The 26414-nt window shown below is 34.6% G+C and overlaps 1 protein-coding gene and 1 non-coding gene across 15 annotated transcripts in view; both read right to left on the bottom strand.

The window, feature by feature from the left end:
• STAU2 (staufen double-stranded RNA binding protein 2) overlaps positions 1-26414 on the bottom strand; it is a 492544-nt gene that overhangs the window by 415361 nt on the left and 50769 nt on the right. For 13 of the 14 annotated variants that reach the window (XM_074203676.1, XM_074203666.1, XM_074203669.1 and 10 more), the window contains 2 exons: positions 9045-9204; positions 3691-3826 (listed from right to left, as the gene is read on the bottom strand). In XM_074203676.1, coding sequence (XP_074059777.1) covers positions 3691-3826; positions 9045-9204 — 296 coding nt within the window. Of the gene's footprint in view, positions 1-3690; positions 3827-9044; positions 9205-18510; positions 18670-26414 lie in introns of all 14 variants that reach the window. The other variant, XM_074203678.1, reaches the window with a different exon arrangement.
• Positions 7455-7561, bottom strand: LOC141503580 (U6 spliceosomal RNA). The gene has a single exon (XR_012472926.1). It is a non-coding gene; the product is annotated as a U6 spliceosomal RNA (small nuclear RNA).

The following is a 26414-nucleotide window of genomic DNA, read 5'->3' as shown; positions in this document are numbered from 1 at the left end:
TCCAAATTCTATCCTATGAGAAAACTTTATTCAATTGTTGGAATTTGGAGAAAACTTTGATACACTGTTTAAACCTAACCCTGCATGGCTGGAAAGTTGGACCACTGTTTAGATACCCTTAACTAAGAATCTAGATCATAGTGACCAGAAAACCGGTCAAATCCAAATATTTATGCAATGAATTTTCTCACAATTGTATATCTCAAGTAATCTATATATTCAATCTAAAAACTGACCCTGAACAGTTTAGACTTAGAAGTTCAGGGAACTGTACCTATTTAAGAAAGTCCCTAATCTTTAGTACAATTGGAAATCAAATTACCTAAACTGCATTGTCTTCTTTTAATTAATTGGTCCTATTTGATTGTTTCTTGTTGGATAAAACCATTTCTCCCCTATATTCAGGGTCCAACCCTAGGTTGAGGAAGGGATCCAGTGACAATTTGTTAGGCAATTGGCATGTGTTACTTAATAAATCGTAATGTCAGAAGCTCAAATCTTTGTTTCCTCAGTCATTTCATCTTTCATCCAGGTCAATAGGAAAAACTGGTTTACAGACATGGCCAGTAATTTCACAATCAAGTGTCTGTGTGTACTTAATTATCAATCAGAACAAAGATCAAAATCAATAGCAAATCAGAAAAAAGATAAAAAGCAAAAAGAAAACAGCATTTGACTGTAGAAACTACAATCCAATTTACACAATGTCAACTCCAAAAAATGTGAAAAGGGAAAAAGCCTTGCAAAAACCTAAAAAAAAAAAAACTGCCTACAGAAATCTTGGCATAAACCCAATTATGCCACATTTTCCCAAGATTACAAGTACATAAAACTGAAAGGGCAATAAATAGCTATGAAATGAAATAAATGTTAGCATTTATATAGTGAATTATTCTCATCAGCAAGGTTAGTAGAACCACCACAATTTACTGTAATAATTCGGTACCTGATACAAAGAAGAAGCAATGGAACCTGATGAGATGAATCGAATATAGATGAAAGAAAGAAATCTATGCTGGATCTAATAGAATTTTAAAAGTACACAGGGGTTGATTTTCAAGCTATTTCACAAAGGGGAAATTCTAAAAGAATGAGGGGAAAAAATAGACAGCATTATTACAAAAGAATGATATATATCTGCATCTAGGGAATCCTTGAATAATAAAACAGGAGGCATTTATAGTCAATTTTCTAAGTTGACTACTTCAGGCAGAAAAATAGACTAAGGTGATATAGGTGCCTATTTTTTTTTTTTTGATGTTGGCTAAAAAGTACTTGACCTTGTCCTTAAACAAAATATTTTCCATTTATATTCTAAAAATCATGCCAGATTTCAAAATAAAATTAACTTTTTCAATGCTCCTCATTGAAAATGATCAGTATCAAATGAGATATAAGGCAAGGCAAGATATACTTGAAGATGTCCTGTTCATAGTACAAATAGAAGGTTTGCAATTGTTACTTCGTTGACTCAAGCATGGGAGACTAAATGCTTTCTCAATAATATAAGTTCATTCAAAAGAAATTGGCCTCACCAATCATTTTGGAAAAGCAAAGTAGATGAAAAGTACATGTTACCCAGATTTCTTTTCAATTATCCAACCTAAACAAACTACAAAAATCAAAAAATATATTTTTAATATCAATATTCCTTCAGTGATTCTATAAGCTTGTAAATTATGGAGTGCTCTGATCTCAGAATAATTAAGATTTTAAGTGATCCAAAAGGTAATATAAGTTACATAGTAAACAAAAGCAGGCTATAGCATATTATTATTAGGCACGGCCTAATGACTAGGAGTTAAAAGACATCAAGAATACGTATGAATAGAAAGTAATAAAAGTATAAAATGCTACTATGCTATCTGCAATATAGTAAATAAAACAAAAGAAATCTTTCATCAAGTTGGGAATTTTATAGAGAATATGCAGACATAGGAAAAGAATCAAGACAATATGTTCACAGTTTGCCCCCTGCATTGAAGAGGAAGCTTCCACATCAGGGAGATTATTACCATCCCATCATGGACAATATATAGTGAACTCTAAGGAGTAACATTTGTTGTGCAATTGTTTCTTCATAAGTCAGTCTATTACTGAAAAAAAAAATATGTGAGTAAACCTAAAGAAAATCCTATTTATAAGACTTTATTTTCTTGAGGATAGATCTATGGTTTTCATTTTATAACTCAGTAATTTTTAGCTTAATTAATATTTGCTAAAATTAAAATTGAGAAAGCAATTATAATCATCTATATTTGTATATCATCACTTGGCAGTTTACAAATTACTTTTCTTACAAAAACTCTGCAATAATATAATATTATAATATTAATATAATCAAATAATATAAGAACTTTACAAATGAGTAAACTGAAGCTTTGAGAATGTAAATGGCTCAGAATAAGGACCTAAGCAAGGGCTCAAACATGTCTTCTAACTCCAAGTTCAAGTTACAGCAAACTACTTCTCTAAATTTAAGAAGCAAAGGAAAAGAAATATTCTGGGGAAAATTCCAAGGGATTACACCCAAATGTCTACAATCTTAACCAGATTCAAGAAACTCATTGATAATAGTTTTAAACGCTTCTACATTTACCATCCTCACAAATTTATACATCCTCACAAAAGTATACATCCTCACAAAATTATACAAAGTTTAGAGTAATTATATATGTGTGTATATAAATATATGTATATATGTGTATATATATATATATATATATATATATATATATATATATATCTTCTGTATAACTCTGCAGCCCCCAAAAATGCCCTACATTTTCCTGCCCATAGACCCAAACTGTAAAGAACATTAGGCAAAGCAAATAGTATGACAGTAAGCACAGATTAGTCAGAAAATAAACTCTTATTGAATAAATGAAAATGTCACCCAACAATAAGAACTGTAAATTGAATAAAAATTAATGGTCCTGCAAAACAATAAACTCAACAGAAATTGTGGGGTGGAGGAAGTAAATCATTTTTCAACTGTATCAGTTTTATGTATATATATATATATATATATATATATATATATATACATATACATATATATGTATACATATATATAATCAATTACAAATTTTCCTTGATAATATAATATAAATTATATACCTGAGGCTAATCTGCACACATTTAAAAATAATAGGACAAAAACATGTAAAAAGCACTGCTAGATGCTGGGGAATAGAAAGTCAAAAAGAAAAAAAAACATTACTACCCTTCAGAAATTTATGCTCTTAGAGAGAGAGAGAGAGAGAGAAACACATCCAAAAATAACATACTCATGACAAGGCAAGAATTGATGAAAAAATAATTTAGAACTAGAAAAATACTCTATAAATATTTAAGGAAGGAGAGAACATTTTTCACATGGTTTGATTGGAAAGAACTATACAGAGAAATGAGTTACATCTTAAAGAAAGAGATCTCCACTCCTCAAAAGTGAAGATGAGGAGGGAGTGCATTCCACAAACAGTGTTCCACCTTGTTTGAAAGCATTGAGGTAATGACTGTTAAGTCATTTCAAATTTTAAAAACAGAAAATTTTTCAGAAAAAAAAATTCAGGGACTAGTTTTTCAATTTGGCTAGAATATAGAGTAGATGCATAACTTGAGTTGGTTACAACTAAAACAGCTTATAATAACAAAATCAAAGCAAAAAGTAATTGAAGATATACAAACCTCTGATTGTACATGCCCCGAAAGTTGTAATTTGCTCTGTAATTTGGGAATGGCTTTGGATCTAAAGGCCTGTAGATGGCAGGCTCTCCCCTTTTCATAGCAAGACCATTTAGTTCCACTGTTGGAGTTATACTGCCTGTTTAGATAAAAGAAAAATGCATGTAAAATATTTCTACAATAAAAATGTAATTTATACTTATAACTATATTTTATTATGATGACTAGAAAATGAAAATGGAGGACAGTGAAATTCAGTATAGAAAACCATTTGTATGATTTTCTTATTCTAAGAATATAATTATTATCAGAGCAGGAAAGAACAAAGTACATAAGTAAGTAGTCCTTGTTCTTTCTTTTTCTGAGTTTTTGATCTAGAGATTTCTTGTAATCTATTCCAAAAAAACAAGTTCACAATTCTCAGTTTCTTCATGGGGCAGCTAAGTGGCACGAAAACCCTGAGGGTCTTCCCCTCCCAGATTGAATTTTTTTAATTTCTTACCTAGCCTTAATGACTTGGGTTGCCTCAGTCAATCTGAGACCTCTAAACGACTACCACTGTATTCACGGCTCTCTCCAGTCATTCTGATCTATATCTGGTCACTAAACTAGATGGTTCCAGTGGAGAGATAATTTAGCACAGATCAATTCTTATTGAATAAATAAAAATGTCATTATAGAATGTCACAGCAATAAGAACTGTGAATTGAATAAAAAATAATGGTTCTGCAAAACAATGAACTCAACAAAATTGTGGGGTGGGGAAGTAAATCATTTTTCAACTGTATCAATATAAATTTTCCTTGTTAATTTATGAACATTATATATATATATATATATATACACACATATATACATAAATTATAAACCTGAGGTGAATCTGAACACATTTAAAAATAATAGGGCAAAAACATGTATAAAGCACTACTAGATGTGGGGAATACAAAGTCACAAAAACTCCATTACTTAAATCCAATTCATTTGCATGTCATAGTATATCACCTACCTGGTGTCATGGTCCTCTTTGATAACAAAAGGATGAAAAAAACAACAATAACAACAACAAGCTATAAGTAAGTCACTTAACCCTAATTGCCTTGTTAAAAAAGAAAAAGTTTCTTCACATTATTCAAAACTATACTATTCAAAGTTATAATTAAAGGTAAACTATGATAAATATTATATTATTAAATATAATTATTATAAAAATAATTGGAGATAAAATATGAAATTGGTTCCAGTCCAAAGGAAATATGCAATGAAAATTCAAATGGGACAGACCACTTCAAGGTATTCATTATTTATACTAATTGAGATCAAGTTATGCTTAATTAAGAAATTAAACATCAGCAATAAAACAGGTAATTTAGAATCTTATTCAAAGAGAATTTGGTAAGCCCTTAAGTAAAAATAACTTTAAAAAGTAAATTTAATTAACTCAATAAGGATAATTTGCTTAAGATCATGTTTTTCCTAATGATATATAATGGATGAATGAATAAAATTATTTAATCTTTTAGATTTCATGTTTATTCTTAGAATACAAAATAAAATATCATGAGGGGAAATCCTTACCTAAAACAGACAATATTAAAGTTGGAACCCAATTTTATTTCTTAAGCACTCCCTAGCATTGGACCTTGGAGATCACCTCATCAGAGACTCAGAAACAGTTGAAAGGAGCCTTATGGATCATCTAATCCAACCTCAGGATACTAAAAAATAAATTTTTTCTATAATATAACCAATAATTCTTCATCTAGTTTCTCCTTAAGATCTCCAGTGAAATAGAATCCACTCCCACCCAGGCAGGTCTAGTTTCAAGAAGTCCAACAAAACTATTCTCTCTTCTATTAGCTTTTCCCCTCCCCGGCTCTTCTTTTCTCCAGGTTCAATATCCCTAATTTTTCAACTAATTCTCATTATTACATGATTTTGGGGGTTTATCATACCAGTTCAATGCTATTTCTAAAATATGGTACTCTGAACTGAATACTCAACTATGGCCTAGCAAGGGCAGAGTATATAAAGACTCTCTAACCATGACCCACGTATTCCAGACACTATTAGGCCTCTCTTAATGTAGCCTTAACTCCTAAGTTTACGATGAGAAAACTATAACCCAAAAAAGGTGAGGTTTTAAATTTAGATAACTGAGAGCTGTCATAGCTTACTTGGAAAAGGACAAACTGTTTCAGTTCCATTCAATTTAAGAAAAATTTATTGTGAGCTTATTAAATGAAAGGTAGTAAAAGTAGTATTGTTTTGAAATACTCCTTCTATAGTAAACTTGTGCCACAAAATACAAAATGCCCACTACGTAACTCTCAGAGTAGACTTTGTAATAGACAGTGCTATTTCTTTGTCACTTTCTTCACAAACAATTAAAGCATAATATGCAGCAAAAAAGAAAACAAGTTTTCTTCTTTCTACAAAGGAAAAACTAAAATGACTTCTTTGAGATGTACCTAGGGTTGCCAGGACACCAGCTATCCCCTAGTTGTTGATTTAAATCTATCTGTGCTAAGTAAAGCATCTCACTTTCAAAGAATGATTATTTAATAGTTCTTATTGAATTGTTCCAAAGTGAGGAAATATGGTAGCGAAGGGAGTAAACTAAGAAAAAAGTTAATAAAAATATAAAAAAAAGCTAAACCAAATATAATAATGAAGTTATCTATTACAAATAACTTCATTTGACATGGATGCACAAAGAGGCATAGTTGGAATATTTGGATCATTATATAATATAAAGTCTTATAATCAGTAACTGATATTTACTCCTTCAAATGATATTCTTTAAATAAATGTCTTTATTAAATTAAATGTCTATATTAAATGTCTCTAGGCTAATGGACATAATCATATTAATCAAATGTCCAAGTTTTTATTCAATTCAGTTTTTAAAAACCATTCTTATATACCTACCATGTGCAAGACACCAGGGATAAAACAAAGATACCATCATCATCATCATTATCATCTTTATATATTGCTTTAAGATTGAAAAATGCTTTACATATATTAAGTTATTTGATCCCCACAACAACCACTAGAGGCAAAGAGAGATCAAGTGAATTACCCAGATTAATACAACTAATTAAGTGTCTTAAGCAGATTCAAAATCAGGTGTTCCTGACTAAAAAGCTCAATATTCTATACATTATATACCTAGCTACCCAGAAGTTGTTTATAACCTAATGGAGAGGACTGAAGTGAGGCAACGCATGAATGTAAATAACTATGATTTGAGTTAGAATAGGATGAGTACAAGAAGCCCCAAAATAGGACTATCCAAGGAAGCAGAATTCACTCCTTGGAGAGGTCATGGAGGGTTTGGTCTCAAGGTTAAACTTTGTTTTGTTTTGTTTTAGGACTCTGCAAGGCAAATGGGTTGGGTGGCTTGCCCAAGGCCATACAACTAGGTAATTGTTGGGTGTCTGGGACCAGATTTGAACCCAGGTACTCCTGACTCCAGGGCCGGTGCTTTGTCCACTGTGCCACCTAGCTGCCCTTCAAGGTCAAACTTTGATGGAAAGTCAGGTCTCCAAAAGGATTCAATTAGAGGTAATGGGTATAGGAAGTCCATTCCAAGCATGAGGAATAACGTGAACAAGACTACCAGAAATGGGAGAGGGTAAAATGAGAATCAACAAGAATTAGAAGCCTCATATAGCTGATGCCTAGAGTACTTAAAGGGGAGCTTTTGGCATCATCACATGTGAATTTTGATCCAATTCAACAAACATTTCTTTTTTTTTTTTTTTTTAAATATGGAACGCTTCACGAATTTGTGTGTCATCCTTCCGCAGGGGCCATGCTAATCTTCTCTGTATCGTTCCAATTTTAGTAGATGTGCTGCCGAAGCAAGCACTCAACAAACATTTCTTAAGCATCTACTAGACTCTGAGGACACATTGATTAAATGAAACTGTCCTTTCCCTCAAGGATCTTATCAGGGGGCAACTAGGTGGCATAGTGGATAGAGCATTAGCCCTGGAGTCAGGAGAACCTAAGTTCAAATCCAGTCTCAGACACTTAATACCTGGCTGTGTGACCTTGGGCAAGTCACTTAATCCCATTGCCTTGCAAAAACCAAAAGCCAAAAAAAAAAAAAAAAAGAAATAACTCCTCCAGGGGGTGGGTCCTGAGCTGTACTCTGAAGGATGACAGAAACTCAAAGAGGAATCACCCTTTGCTAGAACCATGCAAACTACTCACTGTTTTCCAACTGCACCACATACTTTTGCTTGTGTTTTCCCCTTACCTCCCTTCCTCTCTATTTGTTTAAATCTTACCCATTTCTCAAAACGTAATTCTAGTATCTCCATTATCCAACTGCACCAGTCCTCAGTAATTATTGTGCCCTTAAAACTCCTACAGTACTTTTTGCGCTACACCATTTCATTTAGCATTTATATAATGCCATTTTTTAATCTATTTTGTTTATGTCCTAGCTATAAATAGATTATAATTTATGGACAGGACTACATATTTTATTTCTTTGCACCCCTAAGTAGCTAGAATACTGTATAATAGAACTCAACAAATGGTTAGTGAAAATTATGATTTTTATAATCCAGAAACATTTAAAAAGTTTAAAGATGTTTCCCATTTTCCAAAGGATAGTTAATTTCCTCATGATCTGCAAAACGACCATTAATGTCATTTTGATTATGAGTGTGAAAACCAAAGTTCATTGGTGCTGCTGGTATAAGAATAAGCTGAAAACAGAAGAGTCAATCTAACATATTCACTATTTCTATAGAAGACAGAATATAAATTATAAAGATGGTAGGGTCAGACTGGGGAAAATAGATCAGGATGAAATCAGGAGGTTCTTGAAAATGAAAGAAAACTCAGAAAAATTGAGCAGATGACCTGTTCAATTTCCTTTACTCATCACATTTATAGAAAAGTGAATAAACATTTATGTGACTTGCATGCATGAGTCTGTGTATATATGGAAAGATTAATTAGATTGCAAATTCTTTGAGGGCAGAAATTGCCCAAAATTCTTTCGAATCCAAATGATACCCAGTGATGGATAAACTGGTAAATTAATAAGTGAATACCTATGTGAATATACTACCTTTTATTAACTCTTAAAAACAAAACCCTGGAGAGGTAAATGTAGTACTCTGTTAAATTGTTTTAAACCTCAGGATTCACTATTAAGTTTTTACCTTTAACTGCCATAACTCCATTGTTCCCCAGTTTATCATTCTAAAATTCCTTGGTGATTATAGAACTATTCTGATACAACACAACCAAAGCTCTTCTTTCTGTTCCAAAAGTGAACAAGGAAAGGGTACAAACACAATATAAGAAAAGGATACAATTCAGCACTGAATTACCTGGATTACTATTATTATTGTTTTTTGGAGGTCGAGGAGTAGGTTTGGGAAGAGTAGTTTCCCTCAAGGCTTTGTTGGCAGCAGCATGTTGGGCTTTCTTTATACTGCTCCCTTCTGACTGCCAGGTCTGTTCTCCAAGAGTCAGCTGAACTGAGAACATCTTCAAAAAGAAAATTTTGTGAAAAAAAATTAATTAAATTAAAACAATGTATGGAATGTTACCTGTCTGAAAAATAAATACATTCATAAAATCATAGCACTTGCATACTGGCAGGGAATTTAAAGATTATTTAGTCTAACTTAACAAATTTGTATAGATAATGAATATGGTTTGGTAGATGAGAGTGCCAGACTTGGGAGGCAGGAAAACCTGGGTTCAATCCTCCCTCAGATATTTAATAGCTGTATGGTCCTGGGCAAGTCCCTTAACCTCTCTGGGTTTCAGATTCTTCTTCTGTAAAATGAGGAGGTTTAACACAATGACTTCTAAGGTCCCTCCCAACTCTAAGTACATGACTCTAGGAAGCAAAGAAGTTCAAAAAGATTTAAGAAAATTAAATCACATAGTTACTAAGTATCTTTCAAAAGAAGAAGGTTCTAGAACTCCAATCCACTGCAGTAACTTTTAAGTAATATGTACCAAATTCTGTTTTTACTATATCAGTCTGTAGACACTGGATAGGGTCTCTTGATATAGTCAAGAAAAATTCAAAAGGCTCATAATTGTGTAATAAAATGGAATATCTTTTAATATTAAATTATTTTCACTAAAGCACATACACACACACATATATAAAAAAAAATACCTGCAACTAAACAAATCTGTTCACCAAAAAATCTAGAGCATATGTCAGAAAAGACCTAAATTTCTTCCTCTTTTCCATCACAAATTCTAAGTGGTAAAGGTCAGAAAGATATAAAGATGAAACGGGAAAGAAGACAATAAGCTGTCAAAGAATAAAAAAGGTTTCAAATATCCCTAGCATAAATGCTTACCATCATAAAAAACAGTGAAGTCACTATATTTGGATTCTGTGTTTATTTAGGAAATGACAATGGCAACAGCAAAGAAAAACACAGCTGTACTAGACCAAAATGCATGGACACTACTCTGCTGGAAACAATACAATTTTGAGAACACTGAAGGACCAACTCTCAAGATATATAAAAGATATCTCCAGATAGTTAAAGGAAAATAGCAAGTTGTGAAAAAAACTCTTCAGATCATACCAATAACAAAATTAGGCACACAAGACATCTATCAATAACGTAAATCATATGCTTATTTTCCCATCTATAAAGAAATTTTATGAGAATTATCCATGCATTTAGTGGAGATCTACGTGATACAGAAAGCAATAGGCTTTTTGTAAGTGATACTGTTTATAGTAGATCTTCAAAACTGACTGAAAGATCCAGAGAATTCCAAGGTCCCACTGAACTTATTATTTGGAAATCATAAAAAAACCATTTTGTTTGGTTTGTCAAAACGCCATCTCCTAAAACAAAGTGAAGAACCTCAAGGGAAATGAAGGAAAAAAGGAAGGTGAGCAGGAGATAAAGTAGAACCAGATATAAAACTGAACTACAAAACAAAAATCATCAAAACAATCTGGCAATAGTTCAAAAATAGAAAGTTCAATTTGTGTCACAGATGAAGTACACATTGTATAGAAGCAAAATATCCAAATAGTCTAGAGTTCAACAAAGCCAAAGATCCCAGGTGCTGGGAGGAGGATTCACTACTTGACAAAAACTTCTAGGAAAACAGACAGTAGGGGCGGCTAGGTGGCGCAGTGGATAGAGCACTGACCCTAGAGTCAGGAGTACCTGAGTTCAAATCCAGCCTCAGACACTTAATAATTACTTACATGTGTGGCCTTGGGCAAGCCACTTAACTCCATTGCCTTGCAAAAAAAAAAAACCCTAACAAAAAAGAAAGAAAATAGATAGCAGTCTAGCAGAAATGAGATACTAAATATCATATAAAAGGATAAGCTCCAATACATGGCTTGGAATTAAAAGGTCATATCCTAAACAAGTTAGAGGAACTAGGAAGAAATTATCTTTAAGATCCATGAAGAGGGAAAAAGTTTATAACTAAACAAAGGACAGAGGACTGCAAAAGATAAAATGGAAACTTTTGTTTATAAAAATATTTATAAGTTTTTGCATATTGCAAATGCAATGTAGCTAAGATGATAAGGCAAAGTTACCTGGAGAAAATCTTTGTAGTAAATTTCTGATAAAAGACTCATTTCCAAGATACAGTTGGAACTGTGTGAAATTAATAAAATGAAAGTCATTCCCCATTTGATAAACAGTCAAAGATATAAACATAAGCAGGCTGTTTTCAAGGAAAGAAATCCAATTTATCAACATAGCATATATATATACATATATATATGCATATATATATGTGTGTGTGTGTAGAAACATAAGTATGTATAGAAACATAAGTACGTATATATACATATATATATATATATATGTATGTATATGAAAAATGCTGTAGCTGTGTGGCCTTGGGCAAGCCACTTAACCCTGTTTGCCTTGCAAAAACCTAAAAAAAAAAAAATGCTCCAAATCACAAATCTGCATTATAGAAATGCAAATTAAAGCAACACTAAGAATCCACTTCATATCTATAGGATTGCAAAGTTGAAAAAAAAAAGGAAAATTTCAAGTATTGGCTGTGCTGTAGGAAAATATATATAATTGCATGTAATTATATATATATATATATATATATATATATATATCTGTGGTAATATATAATAGAAATATATTAATGTATTATTGAAGGAACTATAAAGTCCCTTTTCCATGTAGGAAATAGAAAATCACATAAAAGAAACAGAAATATACCTGTTTGGCTACAGTACAGAGTACATGAAATGAAACAAAAAAAAAAAAAGTTCTGTTGGACAAATGAGGGTTAGGGCTTGATTTTGTTGTTCAGAAATATATGAACCTAATAGCCTAGAGTTCAACAAAATCAAAGATCCCAGCTCCTTGGGGGGGGGGGGGGGGGGAGGTCTCACTATTTTACAAAAATTGCTAGGAAAACTGGATAGGAGTCTAGCTGACATTACATTTAGACCAATACCATAAAAAGCTAAATGAAAGCCAAAGTATGAAGGTCTTTTTTTAACTATAATTAATTTTCATATTACTATAATAGTCTTGATGTAAAAGTAAACATAATAGCCTCTCCTCCCAACAAAGATGGAGAAAAAAATGTGCTTCAGTCTGTATTCAGATACCATCAGCTCTGTCTTTGGAATGGATAACATTCTTTATTTTAAGTCCAACAGAGAATTGCTTCAATATTTTTCCCCACAGTTGTTATTGTTAGCTGTTTCCCTCCATCCTATTCATCCCCACCCCCATTTATTCTATTCTCTCAACTTTCACCTTGTCCCTCTTCAAAAGTGTATTTTATTGGACTACCCTCTCCCACAATCTTCCTTCTCTTTTATCAACTACACCCTCTCTTCTCTCCTCCTGTTCCCTTCTCCCATCTCTTTCCTCTTCTTTAAGTATGTATATTATTTTCTCTCTGAGCATTTCTGATAAGAATAAAGGCTCACTCATTCCCCCTTGCATCCCCCCACTTTCACACTGTTGCAAAAGCTTTTTCTTGCCTCTTTTATGTGAAATATCTTGGCCCATTCTACCTCTCCTTTCCCTTCCAGTACATTTCTTTTTCATCCACTGACTCCATCTATACTATATTATACCATTAATTTAGTTCCCTACTGTACTTTGTCTATATATACTCTCCTTCTAACTGCTCTAATAAATGAGAAGGTTCATATAAGTATTATCAGTATCATCTTCCCATGCAGGAATACACATAGTTCATCATGATTAAATCCCTCATAATTTTACCCTTCTCCTCCACCCTCTCTAGATCTACCTTGAGTCCTGTATTTGAAGATCAAACTTTCTGTTCAGTTCTAGCTGTTTCAACAGGAACATTTTAAATTCCCATTTCACTGAAAGTCCATCTTTTCTCCTGGAAGAGGATGTTCAGTTTTGCTGGGTAGTTGATTCTCAGTTGCATCCCAAGCTCTTTTACCTTCCAGAATATTATATTCCAAGCCCTATGAGTCCCTAATGCGGATGCTGCTAAATCCTGTATAATCTTGACTGCAGCTTCACAATACTTGAATTGTTTCTTTCTGACTGCTTGTCATATTTTCTCCTTGACTAGGAAGTTCTGAAATTTGACTATAATATTCCTGGGGAATTATTTTTTGGGCTTTCTTTCAGGAGGTGATCGGTGGATTCCTTCAATTTCTATTTTGCCCTCTGCTTCTAGGATATCAGGGCAATTTTCCTGGAGAATTTCTTGAAAGAGAAAGTCTAGGTTCTTTTCCTGGCCATGACTTTTAGCCCAATAATGTTTAGATTCTCTCTCCTGGATCTGTTTTCCAGGTCAGTTGTTTTTCCAATGAGATATTTCACATTTCTTCCTCATTTTTCATTCTTTTGGTTTTGGCTTATTGTTTATTTCTCACAAAGAATTCCACTTCCTTAGCTCCATTCTACATTTGAAGGAATTATTTTCTTCAAAGCGTTTTTATATCTTCTTTTCCATCTGGCCAATCCTTCTTTTTAAGGCATTCTTCTCCTCATTATCTTTTTGGACTGCTTTTTCCATTTGACCTAAACTGGTTTTTAACATGATATTTTCTTCAATATTGTTTTATATCTCCTTCACCAAGCAGTTAACTTGGTTTTCATGATTTTTCCCACATCATTCTCATTTCTCTTCCTAATTTTTCTTCTACCTCTCTTACTTGCTTTTCAAAATCTTTTTTTTGAGGTCTAGCATAGCCTGCAACCAATTCCTCTTTTTCTTGGAGGCTTTGGACACAGAAGCTGTGACTTTGTTATTTTTCTCTTTTGAATGTAGATTTTGATCCTCCCTATGACCATCATAACTGTCTGTGGGTCAGATTCTTTTTCTTCTGTTGTTTGCTCATTTCCCCAGCCTATGACCTGATTTTAACTCCTTGTTAAGGTCAGTCTGCTTCCAAGGTTGGGGATGCACTTTCCCAAGTTTTTGAGTTTTTTCAGGGACAATCCCCCCCACCCCCACCCCCACCCCCACCAGAGACCTCAGTTCCTCCAAGGTCTTATGAGAGACTCTGACTGCTCTCCTGGCCTGTGCTCTGATCTGTGCATGACCACAAGCCCTCCCCTCTACCCTGGAGTGGTGGGTCCTTACTTCATTATGGCAATATGGGGGCCTGGAATGCGACCCAGATCTGAGTATGGGTAAAGCAGCAGAATCGTGTCTCAGGGATAGCAGAGAGACCTCTGCAGTATCCACTGACCTACTTATCATTTGTAGGCTGAGCATTCTGGAAGCAACTACTGGGTGGCTCTGTAGGTTCCAGGGGTGGGGCTGCCTTGAGGCCTGAGCTGAAAGTTGTCCTTGGCAATCCCTAGGCTTAGAGGTTGGAAAACGGCCAGGTGCCCCCAGGGACCCAAGCAACCTAGGGACCCAGGCACCCACCAACTGTTCCCGGATGTCTGGAGCTCATTTACTCCAGCATGGCCCAGGCTGTGCTACAGTCCTTTCCAATCCCGGTAGAACAGACCCTTCCCACAGATCTTCCAAGTTGCCCTGCATTCAAAAATTGTTTCACTTAGTCTTTCTATGGGTTCTGTCACTCCAGAATTTGATAAGTAATAATTTTAAGGCATTTAGAGTGGTCTGGGGGGAGAGCTGCTGGGGTTTCCTGCTTTCACACCACCCTCTTGGCTTCACCCTGTGTGAAGGCTTTACAGGGTAAATGGACAAATGTGTACTCCTAAGAGCAATGGAGCCACTGAAGCTTCTTGATCTCTGTACTTTAAGAATACTGATTTAGGAAGTGCATGAAGAATAGAGAAAGAAGAAACAAGGTTGGGGCAGCTAGGTAGCAAAGTGGAGAGAGCACCGGCCCTGGAATCAGGAGTACCTGAGTTCAAATCCAGCCTCAGACACTTAATAATTACCTAGCTGTGTGGCCTTGGGCAAGCCACTTAATCCCACTGCCTTGCAAAAAAAAAAAACTTAAAAAGAAGTAAAAGAAACAAGGCCAAAGTTGGTCTTCTGACCACTTGAAAAGTTATTACAAATAGCCCATTTGAAAGATGGTGAGGGCTTACCTAGAGTCCAAAAAGAAAAGAACATAAGAGACAAATATTAAAGAGCTTGAATCAATAAGTCTTGGCAACTAATTGTTTATGGAGATGATGGAGAGTAAAGAGCCAAGGATAACTATTATGTTACAAATCTGATAGACTGGAAGAATGTAGTGTTCCTGACAAACTGAGGAAAGGTAGAAGGAGGATGAGAGAAAGAAAGAGAATGAATTGTCTTTCAGATTTGTTGAGTTTTGTATGTCAATAGGATACTCAGATGGTGATGTCAAATACAAAGCTGAAAATACACAAATGGAGCTTAGGATGAGAACTAGAAATATATAGCAGATGATAAGATCACCAAGAGAAAAATGTAGAAAGAAGAGGGAAAAAGCCCATGACAGAGCCATGGCATCAGGCCTAAGAGATCAGGATCAACCAACAAATGAGAACAATAATAAACAGTAAGAAAGGATCAATGTCATGAAAACCCAAGAATGAGAGTGTAAAAGGATCAATTATTTACCTGGGTTCCTTTTTTCCCCCTACAACATGGTTTAGGAAAGTTTTTTAAAAAAATACAGCAAAGCTGTGTCCAAGATTTGAGGAGATCAGAGGGTACATGGTTCAAGCTGCAGTTCCCTTGTCACAATGTTTTGGTAGCCTTTGCCCTAATGACTTTCCTTCCTGGTCACCTAAAAGATTAAAAAAAGTCCATCACATGGGGTGGGGATCCTTCAGATTTTGTAGATATCCCAAAATTTAAATCATTATATCCTACCCTGACAACTAGACTAGACACATTTCCAATATGGAGCCAAGGGAAGACCCATCTACCCAGGCTAAGCACTAAAATAGCCTTGCCATCTACCCAAGCTTAGTCCAAAAATATCCTTTGTGAGCAGTCTTTCTTTTCCATGGCTAAGTAGACCTCCTTCTATTAACTGCTGAATGACTATGAAGACATCATCTCATTCCTCATTGAACTTGAGCCTAAGTCAGCCCTGCTCTGACAGGACAGAGTCTTAAGGATATAACAGCACAGAAGTCAAGATAAGAATGATGACTCTTCAAGGGACCAAAAACAATCATGCAAAAATGGAGATAAAGAATAATGACAAAGCAGTATCATAAAATCTACAAAGGAGAAAGTATCCAAAAGGAAAGCTTATAAACAGTACTGAAAGCTGAAACAGTATCAAAAAAGACAAGGACTGATAAGTGGTCAATGGATTTAGCACTAAAATTATAGGTGACCTTGCAGAGAGTAGCTAGATTACAGGGACTTAAGAAGAAAATACTTTATCTAAGACTTTGTTTTGAACAGGAGGAGAGATATCAGACATTATCTAGAGGGAATAGTAGAATCATGTCAAAGTTTCTTAAGGATAAAGGATATCTAGGTATTGTTGACAACAATGGGGAAACAGTTTATAGGTAAGATGTTAGTGGAATTGAGGGAGAGAGAAAATAATCAGTGGGGCATACTGCCAGAAGACCTGTTGTTGTTTGTCTTTCATTCTCAAAGAAGAACATGCTATCAGGGTGGTGATGCCATGAGATGCAGGGTAGTTGGATTTAAGCGAGGTGGGGGCTGTGCAAAGTCACCAGTCTCACTTTCTCCTCCAAAGTCATCTGGGTCCAGTGACCAGATATGAATCAAGAAGATTGGGGGAAGCTAGGTGGCGCAGCAGATAAAGCACCAGCCCTGGAGTCAGGAGTACCTGGGTTCAAATTCGGTCTCACACACTTAATAATTACCTAGCTGTGTGGCCTTGGGCAAGCCACTTAACCCCATTTGCCTTGCAAAAACCTGAAGAAGAAGAGAGGAGGAGGAGGAGGAGGAGGAGGAGGAGGAGGAGGAGGAGGAGGAGGAAGAAAGAAGAAGATTGGAGATGGCCCTGGATGTAGTGGGAGACCCTGGACTTTTTAAAGCTAAGGTTTTCCCCAGGTCACAGTTTGACTGAGGCAATGTCCATTCAGTCATTAAGGTTAGGCAAGAGACAAATGAGGAGGAAAGGCCAAAAATGACCACTTCATTACGGCAAGTGAAAGAAAAAAGAAGCAAGGAGTTCCTTTAAGGTTATAGATCAATTTGAATATTTTGTATTTGAAAGTACTCCATGTTGAAGATGGAAAGGAGCTGGAAGAAGTTATCACAAGTCAGCTGACTACTCCACTGGGTCCCTGACCTGGTCATAATTTATTTTTAGTCTGTTTAATCATTCAATCAATAAGCATTGGGCATTTTCATACATAATAACTAGCTAGCATCTCTAAATCTTTCTATACCGAACAAAAAAGAGGATTGTCTAGGAAGGCATGAATCTCTATTATATACAACTTCAGTTTTTTAAATATATATGAAATTTAATAGAGTGGTTCCAACACTGTCCTATTTACCTGAGAACCATTTCATGCAACAAAAAATATTTTTGAAGGAAAAAAAGAAAAAAGAAAAAAGTGTAAGATTTTAAAAATCAACAAACATTACTGATATATTGAAACAATTGACTTTACATGTAGACAATCAACAAGATGACTCCTGTTTAAAATTTGGTTTGAAAATGGTAAAGTATGTATTAATGTGTTTCCAACACTCCTTTGTTATTTTTCTGATACCTAATCCTCTCACCATTGTATTTCAATAATTCTTTTCCTTCATAATCCTATACATTTTATTTTATGCACTTATAAATACTCTGAAAAGAACTTAAGAATCAACAGACTGTCAGAGGACACACAAACACACACACACACAAAAGTTCCAAGGGGGCATACTCTTAGTAGAACCTTGCATTTCCTGTGGTGTTTAATCTCATGCTTTGCATGTAACAGGGGCTTTTATTATAATGTTAGAAGCTAGAATGATATAAAAGTGAGTTAGTATTATTGACTTCTCTCCTACCCTTATTTTAAGTTTTACAGAAATATATATAAAAGAAAGCCATGTTGCCCAAGATGCTAATAGTTCTACAAAATCTTTTGCTATCCTACAGATAAATTCCAAATTGAGGCACACTGATCTTGTTTGGGCAATTACTGAAAATATAAATTACTAAAAGTCAACTAGCATGTTTACATGGGGGGCTCACTTCCAGTAATAGAATATTTAGCACTTAAATGAATCACTACTTATTATGTCACAACAGAATAGGTATTATAGTCTCATTTTACAAACAAGGAAACTGAAAATTTAAGTTACCCAAAGCCATACTGCATTTTCACAGAATTATGTAAAGCAACAATTTAGTCTAACCAGTCCAGCAAGATCTAAAGTTCTTAGCCCAGTATGGTACTCAGACCATTGGGTCATACTTACCCCTCTCAGGAATATCTATTTCATAATAAAGTTTCCCTTTCACAGTAGTAGTAGTAGTAGTAGTAGTAGTAGTAGTAGTAGTAGTAGTAGTAGTAGTAGTAGTAGTAGCAGCAGCATCTGTATCATCCACTTCTTTATACTTGCTTATACCTACTGGTCCTAACAAAATCCAGTCAGAAAATAGGCTGAAATAATGCGCAAATAAAAAAGAAATCCACCATTTAAAAAAGCTATTATGTTGTCAAGGACACTAAAGATTTATAGAAGCAAAAGAAGAAAATGACTCAAAACTATCTACAAGCACAGCCTCAAAGGAAAATACAGCTTGAGCATAAATTTAAATAGAATACCAGGAAAAGATGAAGCAAGAGTTAAAAAATGTTTTTTTCACTGAAATAATGCTAGAGGGAAAAATAGAAAAGAAATAAGAATTATGGAAGAATCACTGGAAAGGAAAGAAAACAGCTTAGCATAAGAGATACAGTTTGCCCAAGTAATAACTCAAACTAAAAATTACATTAACAACATAAGCCAATGATTGTGAGGAAACGAGAAATAATAAAACAAAGTCTAAAGACTGAAAATATAGAAGGAAATATAAGTTGCCTCATACCAAAAACAACTGAATTAGAAAATCATTTGGGGAAGAAAAAAAATTACGATTACTGGGCTATACGAAAGCCATGACCAAAAAAAGAATGTAAACTTCAAATTTTAAGGAACATTGAGGGGCGGCTAAGTGGTGCAGTGGATAGAGCACTGGCCCTGGAGTCAGGTGTACCTGAGTTTAAATCTGGCCTCAGACACTTAATAATTAGCTAGTTGTGTGGCCTTGGGCAAGCCACTTAACCACTTTGCCTTACCAAAAAAAAAAAAACCTTAAAAAAAAAAAAAAAGAAACACTGAAAGAAGGGGCAGCTAGGTGGTGCAGTAGATAGGGTACTGGCCCTGAAGGCAGGAGGACTTGAGTTCAAATCCAACCTCTGACACTTAATAATTGCCTAGCTATGTGACCTTGGTCAAGTCACTTAATCCCACTAACTTAAATAATTTTTTAAATGTAAAACAAAGGAAATATTGAAAGAAAACTGGGGGCAGCTAGGTGGCACACTAGATAGAGCAACAGCCCTGGAGTGAGGAAGACCTGAGTTTAAATCTGACCTCAGACACTTAATAATTGCCTAGCTGTGTGACCTTTGGCAAGTCACTTAACCCCGTTGCCTTAAATAACTAAAAAAATAAAGGAAAAAAAAGAAAAACGTTTTTTAAAAAAGAAAAGAAAATTGATTAGTTCTTTTAGAACAAGAGGACTAAATGGAAATACAGAGAATCCACAGATCACCTTCTAAAAGAAACCTCAAAATGAAAACTCCCAGGAATATTATACTCCAAATTCAGAGCTTTCAAGTCAAATAAAAATAGCAAACAGTAAGAAAGAAAGAATTGTACTACTAAGGAAGCCACACTCATTTTCACATATGACATAGTACCTATCACTATAAAGGGGTGGAGAGCTGAGGACATAATATTCCAAAAGGCAAAAGATATAGGCTTCAGTCAAGAACAATTTACCCTGAAAATTTTTAAATAATCCTAAAGGGAGAAAAATGGATCTTTAATGAAATATAGGATGTCCATTCATTCCTGATGAAAACACCAAACTGCAAAAAAAAAAAAAAACACCTTGAAGTTGAAACACAGGGACTAAGAAATACAAAAAGGTAGAAGAATAAACAATTAAATGAGGATAAATGTTTATGCTTAAATATGGAGAGATGATACATGTATCTTCACTTGCATCCTATCATAATCAAAGAATGAATCTCTTTTGACAAAGGTCTAGAAATTGCTCTTCTATATCTTAATCATCTTAAAAGAAGAATGAAACGAGAAAGGAAGATGAATACCCTTGGGGGAGAGGAAGAAGAGAAAAACTAAGGTTAAGGAAAATTAGCACATAAAATCAGAGTACTCAATTAGAAGTCTAAACAAATAAAGAGGAAGGGGAGAGAAGCAGCTGACACTAAATCTTACAAAGATCTGAAATGATCAAAGAAGGGAAGAATATATTATGCAAACATAATACACAAGAGTTCAGTACAAAGATACATTTCACTCAGGAATTAGAAAGGAAAGGGAAGAAGGAGATAGAATCAGAAAGAGAGAGGATTAAGTGAGGAATATAAATGTTATAGCATATTATATGCTACGAAATGATGAAGGGAATGGTTTCAGAGAAAACTGGCAAGACTTAAAATGAACTGACACAGAGTAAAGTGAACAAAACCAGGAAAACAATTTATACAAAAGCAGTATCATAAAGGCAAACAACTTTTAAAGACTTAGAGTCTAAGAGTAATGGCCAACCACATTTTCAAAAGACTCATTAGATAAAAGGCTATCCATCTCCTGATAGGCCTGATAGAGGTGAAATACACATACACACACACACACACACACACACACACACACACACACACACACACAAATATTTGTGTGTATATATGTATGTATCTATGTATATATATATATATGTGTGTGTGTGTGTGTGTTTGTATGCATATAAGTTATACCAAAAAAAACCCTGCAAAGAAGAATAACTTGGAAAGATTTAATATTTTTGTTCAATGCAAGAGTTGGTCAAGATTCTAGGAGACTGATGACTGAAAGGTAATAGGTTCACACTGAAAAGTGAGACATATATTTTTATTTATGAACAATATGGGAATTCATTTTGATTAACTAGGTATATTTATTACAATTTTTATTTTAAATTACATATGATGGGAAGGAGAAAAAGTAAATGTTTATTAATTGAAAACTTTTTCTGGTGGTAGATTCTTAAAATTGTTTTTTTGTTTTATGTATTTAGAAGTTCTAGACAGCTTCTTCTATTTACTTTTTGCATTATAGTGTAGAGAGTTTGGGGATTTTGCATTTCTTCTGGGAGAGAATATCCTTAAGTTAACTCTATACATCCTAACTTTAAGATCAAAGTGTTTTACTTATATAGCAATCATATTTTCTTTTAAAGTTATTTTTTGCTTCTCTTTTTCTAGAAAGTTCTTCACTTCTGTATATTCTCAATCTGTTGTCCTCCCTTTTGCTTCTCTGGAGCAAACTGATGCTATAGTCATTTTTTTCCCCTTCTACTAATTACTACCTTTGCTGTACAGGCTCTAAATTCTGCTGTTTCCATTTAACTTCTCTCAAGATTTTGATTTTTCTTTTCGAATCATTTGGGAACATTTGCTGAAGTCACAAGCTCTCTTGGAAATCTACATGGTTTTGTGTTTCATCAGGAGCTGGTTGAATATGCTGTGGAATATTTATTTAAACATATTTGTACCCTTTTATCTTCTTATTCATCTTCCCTTCTAATCTTTTTATCTGCCCTGTGGATTTAGTTGATTGTGCTCAAGGTTTTTTAATTGAATTTTCTTCCTTCCAAGATTTTTTTCCTTATTTTGTCTGTCACATACTTTCCAATTCCTTCTTTTTTTAACAGTGGGTTTGCCCCTGGGTTGGACCTCCAGGTGGTCTTAGCCTCCTCCCAGGATGATGAACTTGCTTTTCATAAGCCTCAGTCCCTGCTTCAGGTCACTTGGGGAGGGATGGGAGTGTCCCAGCTTGATGTCAGTACCCTTTCATTAAGGCCTAGTGATGCCCTTCCTCCCAACCCAGGTGTTTCTGGTTCTCTAGATGAGCTGAGTCTATGTCCACCTTTTCTGGTGGGCTCAGGGGATGTAGAATAGGTATTATATGCAGAGTTTCTATCACCCTGAGATTCCCTCCCTAGGGGACCTCTCAGCTGTACATAGTTCCCCCCTCCATTCTTCATCCTTCACTGCATGAGTAGAGATGAGATCTTCTGCTGCTGCTCCAGAATTCTGAGAGAAGAGTAGGGATGGCATGTGCTAGCCAAGGCTACAATGGCAGCAGATTCCTTGATGAGGTCCTAAAGCACAAACCTGTGGCTTGGTTTGTGTACCCCATCTGTTCTTAAGGGATGGAAGGAGAGGTGAGGTGCTGAGTAAACACACAATCAAGCAATATTATCCATTCATAAGTCTATTACCTTGCTGAGTAATATTCCTTATTCATTTATCCTGTGGAAAAATTATAATTTAAACTCTGGTTCATAATTCCTCTTTGGGGGTTTTAGAGTAGATTATAAAATCTAATATCTGTTTTATTATAAATTCATGTACTTTGTTAACTATTTCCCAATTATAATTTAACCCGGTTTCTGTTGCACTCCAAAGTGTTGTGGCCCAAATTTAGCAATCTATTTGAAACCTCTACTCTAAGGTGATGATGATGATGTTTGACCTTCATCCTTGAAGAAGACCACAACACCAAAGAAGTGATGCCATTTCAAGCACATGAACTGGATCTGAGTGAGGGGGTGCTGTGCTAAGTCACCAGCCTCAATTTTTCTCCTCCAGAGCCATCTGGGTCCAGAATTGAATCAGGATGACTGGAATTCACCCGGATGCAAGACAATCACAGTTAGTAGATTTGCCCAAGGTCACACTGCTAGTAAGTGACAAGTGTCTGAGGCCAAATTTGAATTTCCAACCTCCTGACACTCAGGTCAGTGCTCTCTTCCACTGCATCACCTAGCTGCCCCTTCTGCTCTAAGGAATATCTAGCTAGAGGTAAGGATATTGTTCAAAGTGAATCTGAGGACCAGGGTGGTCCACTAAAACTTTCTCAAAGATGCCTGTTCTCCCCCTTGGCTTCCTCCAAACTTAAAAAAAAAAACCGTTTCATTTGACCCCTCAGACCCTTAATGTATTGTTCTATATATCTCTTCCCCTTTTACAGCTAAACTTGCAGGAAAAACCAACTACATTTGTTACTTCCACTTTCTCACATCCCTTTCAAGATAATTCTCAACTTCTTACAACCGGCGGTCCCACTGCCACTCAAATAAAGTTGCCCTCACCAACAATTTCATAACTGCTAAGCTCAATAACTATTTTCTTAGCTCTCATCCTTCCTGAACTTTCTATAGGACACTGCTAACCAACCCTTCATCCTAGCTATCTTCTCTATACCACGTTTTTGTTACACTACTCTCTCCTAGTTCTCCTATCTGTCTAAACATCTTTTTCCTTATATTCCTTTACAGGATAGTTGTATGTCATTCTTTTGACAAAATGACCCATAGTTTCAATTTTTCTATCACTGTCAAAGATACAATCCTTCTTCCAGTCACTGAAGGATTGCAAACAAGGAGAGGATTGCCCTGCCTCCATAAAAACATAAAAGGAAGGAAAGGAGTTAATCGAATCATTTAAAAGAATGCACAGAAGAGAACAGAAGGAGCTAGAAAAGAAAATAGAGAAAAAAGCAGGACAGCTTGGAAAGTAATATGGAATTTATTAGAAATTTTTAAAATCTTGATCCAGCAATACCATTACTGGGTCTATACCCTGAAGAGATGATGAAAAAGGGTAAAATCTTGTACAAAAATATTCATAGCAGCCTTTGTTTGTGGTGGCAAAGAATTGGAAATCAAGTAAATGTCCTTCAGTTGCGGAATGGCTTAGCAAACTGGTATATGTATGTCATGGAACACTATTGTTCTATTAGAAACCAGGAGGGATGGGAGTTCAGGGAAGCCTGGAGGGATTTGCATGAACTGATGCTGAGCGAGATGAGCAGACTCAGAAAAACATTGTACACCCTAACAGCAACATGGGGGTGATGATCACCCTTGATGGACTTGTTCATTCCATCAGTGCAACAATCAGGAACAATTTTGGGCTGTCTGCAATGGAGAATACCATCTGTATACAGAGAAAGAAATGTGGAGATTGAACAAAGACCAAGGACTACTACCTTTAATTTAGAAAAAGAAAATTGATATCATATTGTCTGATCTTGCTATCTCTTATACTTTATGTTTCTTCCTTAAGGATAAGATTTCTCTTTCATCACATTCAATTTGGATCAATGTATAGCATGGAAACAATGTAAAGACTGGCAAATTGCTTTCTGTGGAGGGAAGGAAGTAAGATTAGGGGGGGAATTGTAACACTCAAAATAAATAAAATCTTTAAAATAAAAAAATAAATTTTTAAAAATCTAGCTACATATAAGACTCACAGTTTCATAAACAATCATTTTTCCTCTTTTATTTTAGATATAGAAATGCTCTTTTTTGGTAGAGTGAAGACTACAAAAATGGAAGAAAAAAAGAATCTGTTTTCAACTTTAACGTACAACAACAGTTGGGACAAGAAACACTAAAAAGTATACTCAGGATTTATTACTTAGAAAACTTAAAATCCCTAAAGTCCCACTACCAAAATATCAATTTAAAAGTCTAAAATTGAGGCAGTCTAGTACACTAAAAAACAGATCTAGGATTCAAATGAACTTCAAGCAAGTCTTAATATTGTTTCTTAATCTTGGACATATTCATTACTTTTCCTTTCTAAGCCTTAGTTTTCTCATCTGATTTCTAAGGATATACTGGGACTCCAGATTTAATGATAATAATCACATTGAATTAGGAACTACATAATATAAAACAATAACAGGATATTATTAGAATGGTAGAGTAAGCTACCAAAATAAATAGAAAATAATGAAAAGTGCAAAAATTAAGAAATCAAAAATAGTAATTCTTCTTTAAATTCTATTATTCATGGTAGCTAAACACCATACTGGATAATGAATAAATTATTAGAAAAAATATGAGCTGCAAATAACATTTTTATTGCTTATTAATTTGCTCTTAAACACACTTAAGAGAGTACATAACACTGTAAATCTGATCCAGATATTTTTTTGTAAAAATGATTTCCCTTTAAAGATTCATGAACAAATATAGGTATATTGGGATGGCTAGGTGGCACAGTGGATAGAGCACCATCAGCCCTGGAGTCAGGAGTACCTGAGCTCAAATCCCGCCTCAGACACTTAATAATTACCTGGCTGTGTGGCCATTAAAAAAAAAAGTAGGGTCAGAGAAGTACTGATTTGCCAAGGCCATAAGGCTAATAAGTGGCAATGACAAAATTATAATCATTATAGTATGAAAAGATATTGTCCTATTTTTCCATTAATCAATTAGTAGTTTTTTCTTACCTGTTGCTGCAATTATCAATATATTTAGACTAAATGGGGAAAGAGTGGAAACAAATAAAATCTTTCACATACTTCATCTTCTTATTCATTAAATTTCTTTAACAACTGATAACAAGGGGGCGGCTAGGTGGCACAGTGGATAGAGCATTGGCCCTGGAGTCAGGAGTACATGAGTTCAAATCTGACCTCAGACACTTAATAATTACCTAGCTGTGTGGCCTTGGGCAAGCCACTTAACCCCATCTGCCTTGCAAAAATCTAAAAAAAAAAAAAAAAACTGACAGCAAGTTTAAAAATGACAAATTTAAGTTTTATTTTCTTTTCTCTACCTGAATCACACTAGAAAGGGGTGCTAATAAGGATTTAAATTACAAATGATTAAAGCATAGGAAAATGAAAGGGAATAAATAATCCATAATCTTTATAATCAAGTCCCAAAAAATTGTATAGGTTAATCTTCAAATGTAACTATGCTATCATAATCTCAAATTTCCAAGAGCAGATGATTAACCCCAAATGATAACATAAAATTAATACAGCTTAACATTTATATTTTTAAAATTTGTAATTTCACTAAGGTAGTAGGAATTTTAAATGCAAATATATGATACTATTGTGGGTATATATTATAAGAATAAATTATACATGTCAAACTGTTTCGTTGGAAAAAATATTAAAAATGAACACATAGATAATACATCATTTGGTTTTAATACTAACATATCCATCACAATGTGAATTCGATGACTCTAACAAAAATGTGAAATAAAAATCACATTGATAACGTTAATAAATTACAA

Source organism: Macrotis lagotis, chromosome X (assembly GCF_037893015.1).
Source record: "Macrotis lagotis isolate mMagLag1 chromosome X, bilby.v1.9.chrom.fasta, whole genome shotgun sequence".
Taxonomy (NCBI): domain Eukaryota; kingdom Metazoa; phylum Chordata; class Mammalia; order Peramelemorphia; family Peramelidae; genus Macrotis; species Macrotis lagotis.
This window is presented reverse-complemented; position numbering and strand designations above follow the sequence as displayed.